The sequence below is a fragment of the Bison bison genome, unplaced genomic scaffold (genome assembly GCF_000754665.1).
Source record: "Bison bison bison isolate TAMUID 2011002044 unplaced genomic scaffold, Bison_UMD1.0 scf7180017864317, whole genome shotgun sequence".
Taxonomy (NCBI): domain Eukaryota; kingdom Metazoa; phylum Chordata; class Mammalia; order Artiodactyla; family Bovidae; genus Bison; species Bison bison.
In genome coordinates this window covers 2360094-2369002 of record NW_011494889.1, presented here as the reverse complement: position 1 = coordinate 2369002, position 8909 = coordinate 2360094, and the positions used below count along the sequence as shown (strand labels likewise).

Below are 8909 nucleotides of genomic sequence, written 5' to 3'. Positions count from 1 at the left end.
CCCCATGGACTGCAGCCCACCAGGCTCCTCCATGCATGGGATTTTCCAGGCAAGAGTACTGGAGTGGGGTGCCATTGCCTTCTCCGTTTCACATATTAGGCATTTAATAAATGGTAAATGTTAAATGTTATGTTTTATATTCATATATAAAATATATAATTGTCATTGTGTAATACTTTAACCACTTAATAACTTGGATAACATTAGTACCCTTAGTGTCAAGTGTCTTGTTCACCACTCATCCTCTGTCTGGTTCTTACTAGATCTGAATAATGTGGCTGCTACAGCTCGGGTCCTAGTCATTGGAGCTACCAACCGACCAGACTCCTTAGACCCTGCTTTGAGACGTGCAGGAAGGTTCGACCGAGAAATATGCCTAGGTATCCCAGATGAAGCGTCCAGAGAAAGGTATACTCTTAGAGAATGAAATTTGTATGCCACTATGTCATCTGAACTGCGTGTTTTGAAAATGAGGGGTGAGAAATGCCATGAAACCTTCTTTCTCTCTTATCTCTTTCTTTATGTGCCAATGAAATTGATTTGGAAAGGAAAAAGCCCACATTAAATTAATGCTTAAGAAAACAATTTACTCACTAATACGGCAGTGGTTTCAGGCTGCTTTTCCAGTAGTGATAATGGACTTCTGTCCACACTCATTTGTCTGATCTTATTAACAATGTCTTTTGTTTTTTAGGTGGCTGTCAGCCTAGGGAGAGTGTTTAGAGCTATGGAATAGTGCTCATTGGTTCACATGTGGGTTAAATCTGAGTACCGTATTTTAACCTGTTGCACTAATCTGCCTAAAACTATAAGCTCCCTGACAGATAATTAAGGGGCAGCCAGAGAGTTGGGAACTGTCTGTCTGCTGTAAGACCACCCTTTCCTAGTGATTGGGTTTGAATGTCCACAGAGCAGAGAGGTGTCCACCAGCATCTCAATAACAAAAATATCTGGGGAGGCACTGTTCAGGCAGTGGAGTAAAGGAAATCTAGTAAAGAAGTGTTCTGAAATACTGTATTTATAATGACTTTCAGCTTAAGTTCATGACACTAAATTGCTGCACACGCTTACTAGCAGCTTTTAGGGAAAGTGGTATATAGTGAAAGGATAGGCATGGGGACAGGGAAGACGGGTAGAGATGAACAGGAGACTTCATGAGTGCTGAACACAAAACTGACCAGAAGACACTGGGCAGGAGAAAGCATTAGGAAGAAGAGGTCATCCTTCCCTTCTTGCTAATACTTAATGTGGCTTCAGCTTTTGACTGATTGGCAGTTGCTTCCTCAGCTGTTGTATTCAGCGTCATCTATAGGTATGCTCATTGTGTTCTCACGTGTATTAATATAATCTTTAAACAGTTACTCAACTATTCAAGTTAAGTTGTTTGTATTTACTTAGGAAACGTGTATTAAGCATATAGTATATGTATACTAATGGGATAGGTAATGTAAGGAATATAAAGAATTCTAAACCCTTGCTTTTAGGATGTTTACGGTACTGAAAGAAAAATAAGGCCTGTATCCTTTATCAAATCTTTTTTTTGGTTAAGTGTCAAACTTCATCATAATAGAGACATAGACACAGTAAAGCCCACCATCCCTACTAGATAAAATTGTTCCTTGATCCACTCACTATTCCATCATCAGTCGAGTCCTTAAAGGGCTTTCCTAGGTAGTCGTATTTTGAAAATATTTAAGCCTACAGAAAAGTTGAAAGAATAATACAATAAATATATGTATGTTTAGCTGAATTTACCACTTGTTAACATTTTGCTATGTTTGATTTCCCTCTTTATGTAAAAACATCATGTGTGTATGGGTGTGCGCATGTGTATATATCTTTATTTTTTGCCAGCCCACATGAAGGATAGTTGAAGAAATTATGATACTTTAGCTGTAAATATTTCTGTGTAACTATACCATTTTCCACAGTAAATAAACTTAACACTGATAATAATATTACTCAGTACAATCTATTCTGATTTTCCCAGTTGCCCCCAAATGTCCATTGTTCTTTTAATCTTTCATTTTTTTTAAAACCTAGAATAAAGGAACAAACCTGCCATGCAGTTGGCATGTCCCTTTAATCTCCTTTAAAAAGTCTTTAGTCATTAGATATGGACATATTTATAGTTGACATGACATAATGCCTGGGATTTGCATTAAAACACTCCAGAGGGAAAAAAAAGTAGGGGATAAATAAGACTGTGAAAATGTTGATAATTATTGAAACTGAGTGATTAAAAACATGAGGGTTCATTATTGTGACAGTTTTAAAGCATATATTTGTAAATTCTCGGTCCTCCTCTTAGTGGGAGGTGGGTCTGTGTCTCCTCTTCTTGAATCTGGGCTGAGTGACCCATCAGTCAATACAGAATAGGGGAACTGATGCTACGGGACTTTTCTTCCAGGGCTAGCTGATATGCTGTAGACAGTGTAGAGCTCAGTTTCTGAGTCCAGGCCACCTGCTCCAGCCTCTTTACTCAATTATCTTAAAACTGGAAATCTCTTAATGGTAGTTTTCTCCTCCTTTGGAGTTTCCATGTCAGTGTTAATCTCTCAGTTGTGTCTGACTCTTTGCGACGCCATGGACTATGGCCACGAAGCTCCTCTGTCAGTGGGGATTCTCCAGGCAAGAATACTGGTGTGGATTGCCATTCCCATCTCCAGGGGATCTTCCCAACCCAGGGATTGAACCCTGGTCTCCTGCAAGCAGATTCTTTACCATCTGAGGAGTTTCCATAGTATGATGACCAAAGTTAACATTTTTTTAGGAGTAGACTGTTAATGAAAAAAGGATGATATTTATTTTATGTTAGCTATTTTTTCTTTAACATTCTAAATTTCTTAGTATTCTTATGCATAGTAGCAAATCAGATCTGTGTTTTGAGGAAGTAGTTCTTTTTTTTTAAATTTATTTATTTTTGGCTGTGCTGGGCTTCGTTGCTGCTCAGGCTTTTCTCTACTTGTGGTGTGCAGGCTTCTCGTTGCTGTGGACTTTTTTGTTGTGGAGCAGGGGCTCTAGGTTGTGGGCTTCAGTAGTTGCAGCCCATGTGCTGAGTAATTGCAGCTCCTGGGCTCTAGAGCACAGGCTCAGTGTTTTTGGCACATGAGCTTAGTTGCTCCACAGCATGTGGAATCTTCCCAGATCAGGGATCCAACCTGTGTCTCCTGCATTGGCAAGCAGATTCTTTACCACCAAGCCACCAGGGAACCCCAGGAAGTAGTAGTTTTTTTTTTTTTTTTTTTTAGGAAGTAGTTCTATAATGAACTTTTTCTTCACTCCTACTATTTACAGTATCTAAGTGAAAACTTTCATTTATAAGTAATGTTCATCTGCTTCTCTTCTGTTCACTTACATGATCCCAAAGGGTGTTTCTATAACTTATTGTCCAGTAGCTTGACATATTAAACTATTTGTTTCTCTTACACATTTGGAAATTTCACATGTTATTTTGTCCAGGTTAATGTATAATATCACAATATCTAAATAATAATAATCAACATTTATTGGGAACTTACTATGCATCAGCCAGTGTTCTGGCACCTTTGCATATATTCACCTAACATCCCTATGATTAAGTGCTATTATAATTATACTTAACAGATGAGAAAACTAAAGCACAGAAATGAAGTAACACAGAGTGGCAGAGCTGACTTCAAACTGAGGTGGTCTGGTATCAGACCTTTTGTCCAGAATATCTTTGCTATTTTAAAATTTTATTCAGTATTGCCAGAAATTATTTTAAGTATTCCTTTAGTGGTAGTAGACTTCCCTGGTGGCTTAGACGGTAAAGCATCTGTTGCAATGTGGGAGACCCAGGTTTGATCCCTGGGTCTGGAAGATCCCCTGGAGAAGGAAATGGCACCCCACTCCAGTACTCTTGCCTGGAAAATTCCATGGACTGAGGAGCCTGGTAGACTACAGTCCATGGGGTCACAAAGAGTCGGACACGACTGAGTGACTTCACTTTTTCACTTTTAGTGATAATAATTATCCAGAAGTCCACATTTCATTGACACATACCAGTTGCCAGTTGAGTTCAGCAAAGTTTCTCACACATGAAATACAGGGGATCAGCAGTAAATAAAGATGAAATTGGAGAAATAACTGTCCTAATATAGGATTGGGTATTAAAGTTTGTATCAGCATAACTTTTCGTGATGAATAAAGCTAATGGTTTGAGTTTAGAGGCTTTTTTTATTTTTGGCAGATGTCTGTTTAATTTACTCTAAAAGAATTTACCTTACATTCTTATAAATCATTTATCTTATTTCTTCTGTAATACTGTCAAACTCTTATAGGCAGAATATTTTTTAAAAACCTATTTTTTATTCTATTGTCTAATACAGCAGAAATTTATAACTTAATCCCTAATAGAATAAGGTGGGATATATATTAGAGAGTTAGCATTTGTTAAATAAGTGAACTATTTGATCTTACATTATGTCTGTTAAGTGAACTGTTTGATCTTAAGTTGTGTCCGTTATAATACCATTGACAGAGAAGAAAGACTTCCATAAACATATATGGTTTTTAATATTTGGCTGTGTCGAGTCCTAGTTGCAGCACTCAGTATCTTCGTTGTGTCACATGAGATCTTTATTGTTTTGGTGCGTGGACTCTCTCTAGTTGTGGCCGAGGGCTCAGTAGTCACGGCGTGGGGACTTAGTTGCTCCGTGGCATGTGGGATGTTAGTTCCCTGACTAGGGATCAAATCCATGTCCCTTGCATTGCAAGGCAGATTTTACCGTCTGAACCACCAGGGGAGTCCCCATATTTGGTGACTTATTTTTACTAGTAGGTTAGGAATCTCAATTTCTTTTCCTTGTCTTTTCCACAGAATACTTCAAACTTTGTGCAGAAAACTAAGACTTCCTGAAACTTTTCATTTTCGTCACTTAGCACACCTCACGCCGGGCTTCGTTGGTGCTGACCTGATGGCACTCTGCCGAGAGGCAGCCATGTGTGCAGTCAACAGGGTCTTAATGGAGCTGCAGGGGCAGCACAAGAAAAATCCTGAGATTGAAGCTTCGCCCTCTGAAGGAGACCAGGAAGAAAGGACTGGGGCTGAACCCACTTCTAAAACACAGGTGCTTCCTATCCAGGTACCTTAAATGACCTTAAACTTTCCATTTGAATGTTTCTAATTTGTGTTAACCTTAAAAGCAGGCAGGTGTCAGTGTAGTTGAAGTTTGCGATTTTCTGTTTCACTGGAACTGTGTCTTTAAAATAATTGTTATACCCAGTATATGTAAAATTTCCGAAGTACAAGTTTTACTTTTTTCAGTTGATTCCAAATAAATTCCCTTTGTAATAATGATTATGAGGTCTAGAGCAGGAGTTGACACACTGTGGCACGCTGTGGCCCACCTGCTTACCTCCTGTTTTTGTAAATTAAAATTCTGTTGAAGCATAGGCGTGCTCATTCATTGATGTAGACTCTTTTTCTGTTTTCGTACGTGACAGCAGGATTCTCATAGGTGTCTGTACAGCAGAGAGTGCACGACTCACAAAGTCTCTGGTGTTTACTCTCTAATTCTTTCCAGAAAATTTGTCAACTCCTGTGATAACATTGACATTTGGTTATAATTCCAGGTTATCTTTTGTTAGGCAGACTAAAATAGTCTGCTGACATAACCATATCCTTGGCCCTACTCAACTAGGGGACAGTGCTGGGAATGTGAGGGGGATGTTTATCATCTAAGATCTGTTAAAATTTTGAGTCTTGTGAGTCATGAAAACTCAATATAACATTTATATAGCATGTTATAGCTTGAACAGGGGGATTTTATATAATTTGATCCATATAACTTTATCAAATAAATACCATTCCTGTCCCCATTTTATAGTCAAAGAAATGAAGCTTAAGAGATGATGACTTGCCTGAGGCCACGTGGCCTCTACTTTCCAGAGCAGGGGCTTAGATCCAGGTCTTTGGTTTTCAAATCATTTGTTTCTTTCTTACTCATTTGGAACCAAAAGGATATCTGTTAATAATAATAATAGACTTATTCCTTTTATAATAGTGCATGTAAGCTAGGATTTTTATCAAAATTCACCTGTTTCTTGAATATGTAAAAAGTGAAAATTGGAAATATGTGGTTGTTGAAATGAATATTTACCAATTGCTCATGCCCTAGTATAGTATATAAAGATTATTTTTCCTATCTTTGTTAATAGTTGATATATCTTTTCTTGACTAAATCAGAGCAAAAGAAATGACCTATATCAATGAAGAAAATTATTAAAATGTATAGAGGTTTATATACCTTACAGAAATGTTACACTAAGTGTAAACAGTAACTTTTTCAACAAGCTTTGTGGTTTTTCAGTTTTTCCCTCATTTGTTTCCTTTAAGGAAGAATTACAAAGGCTGCTGGGGTTGCTAAGGAACCAAGATCCCCTCTCAGAGGAGCAGCTTAAAGGACTGTGCATTGAGTTGAATGATTTCATTGTTGCTCTGTCATCTGTCCAACCCTCTGCCAAAAGGGAGGGCTTTGCCACTGTCCCTAATGTGACATGGGCAGATATTGGTGCCCTGGAAGACATTAGAGAAGAGCTCACCATGGCGATATTGGTAGGTGTTTCTGCCACTAAATGTTGTTGGTGTGTGTGATGCCTAAACAGCCACGCATGTGTACTGGGTTATATATCTAAATTGGCATGACGATATACTTTCTGTGATAGGTTCTCTTGTAATATTATTATTACATAATAATATATCAATTATAATAACATAATTATTATTGTATGATAATACGATAATAATCATTATTGTATAACAACACAGTGGTATTATTGTGACACCCCAATGATGGCTTTTCATTCTTCTGAGATTTGTTTTATATTTACTCTTTTGGTTGTGTTTGAATTCTATGGCACTGAGGTTTAAAGAGAAAAAGATTTAGGATTCAATGAAGAATAAATTGTTTGAGAAATACTTTCTGAGCTCAATCACACTCATTGGGATCAAAACAGTTTTAGTGCCCATGAAACTTTCGGTTAATTTTCGTTTACTCTTTTCCACTTTCATGCTCCTTCATGGTTCCTTAATGATTTCCAATCCATTTCAGTTCAGTTCAGTCGCTCAGTCGTGTCCGACACTTTGCAACCCCATGGACTGCAGCATGCCAGGGCTCCCTGTCTATCACCAACTCCCAGTTTGCTCAAACTCATGTGCATTGAGCCAGTGATGCTATCCAACCATCTCATCCTCTGTCATCCCCTTCTCCTTTTGCCTTCAGTCTTTCCCAGCATCAGGGTCTTTTCAAATAAGACAGTTCTTTGCATCAGGTGGCCAAAGTATTGGAGTTTCAGCTTCAGCATCAGTCCTTCCAATGAATATTCAGAACTGATTTCCTTTAGGATGAACTGGTTGGATCTCCTTGCAGTCCACGGGACGCTCAAGAGTTTTCTCCAACACCACAGGGCAAAAGCATAAATTTTTCAGTGCTCAGCTTTCTTTATAGTCCAAGCTCACATTCATGCATGACTACTGGAAAAACCATAGCTTTGACTAGACGGACCTTTGTTGGCAAAGTAATGTCTCTGCTTTTTAATATGCTGTCTAACTTTTCTTCCAGAGAGCAAGCATCTTTTAATTTCATGGCTGCACTCACCATCTGCAGTGATTTTGGAGCCCCAGAAATAAAATCTGTCACTGTTTCCATTGTTTCCCCATCTATTTGCCATGAAGTGATGAGACTAGATGCCATGATCTTCGTTTTCTGAATTTTGAATTTCATGCCAGCTTTTTCACTCTCCTCTTTCACTTTCATCAAGAGGCTCTTTAGTTCTTCTTCACTTTCTGCCGTAATGGTGGTGTCATCTGTATATCTGAGGTTATTGATATTTTTCCTGACAATCTTGGTTCCAGCTTGTGTTTCATCCAGTCCAGTGTTTCTCATGATGTACTCTGCATTTAAGTTAAATAAGCAGGGTGACAATATATAGCCTTGACATACTCCTTTCCCAATTTGGACCAGTCTGTTTTTCCATGTCCAGTTCTAACTGTTGCTTCTTTACCTGCATACAGATTTCTCAGGAGGCAGGTCAGGTGGTCTGGTATGCCCATCTCTTTCAGAATTCTCCACAGTTTGTTGTGATCCACACAGTCAAAGGCTTTGGCATAGTCAATAAAGCAGACATTTTTCTGGAACCTCTTGCTTTTTTGATGATCCACCAGATGTTGTCAATATGATCTCTGGTTCCTCTGCCTTTTCTGAATACAGTTTGAACATTTGGAAGTTCATGGTTCACGTACTTTTGAAGCCTGGCTTGGAGAATTTTGAGTATTACTTTGCTAGTGTGTGAGATGAGTGCAATTGGGCGGTAGTTTGAGCATTCTTTGGCATTTCCTTTCTTTGGGATTGGAATGAAAACTGACCTTTCCCAGTCCTGTGGCCACTGCTGAGTTTTCCAAATTGGTGGCATATTGAGTGCAGCATTTCCACAGCATCATCTTTTAGGATTTGAAATAGCTCCACTGGAATTCTATCACCTCTGCTTTGGAGAAGACAATGGCACTCCACTCCAGTACTCTTGCGGCTGCAGTCCATGGGGTTGATAAGAGTCGGACACAACTGAGCAACTACCCTTTCACTTTTCACTTTCACTCATTGGAGAAGGAAATGGCACCCACTCCAGCGTTCTTGTCTGGAGAATCCCAGGGACGGGGGAGCCTGGTGGCCTTCCATCTGTGGGGTCGCACAGAGTCGGACACAACTGAAGTGACTTAGCAGCAGCAGCAGCTTTGTTTGTAGTGATGATTCTTAAGGCCCACTTGACTTTGCATTCAGGATGTCTTGCTCTAGGTGAGTAATCGTACCATCGTGATTATCTGGGTTGTGAAGATCTTTTTTGTATATTTCTTCTGTGTATTCTTGTCGCCTCCTCTTAATATCTTC

General features: G+C 39.0%; 1 protein-coding gene across 1 annotated transcript in view; it reads left to right on the top strand.

Moving 5' to 3' along the window:
• The window catches only part of NVL (nuclear VCP-like), an 88863-nt gene that overhangs the window by 27443 nt on the left and 52511 nt on the right, over positions 1-8909 (top strand). The window contains exons 12-14 of the mRNA XM_010852847.1: positions 264-408; positions 4844-5108; positions 6362-6580. Of these exons, the coding sequence (XP_010851149.1) occupies positions 264-408; positions 4844-5108; positions 6362-6580 (629 nt within the window). The remainder of the gene's footprint in view (positions 1-263; positions 409-4843; positions 5109-6361; positions 6581-8909) is intronic.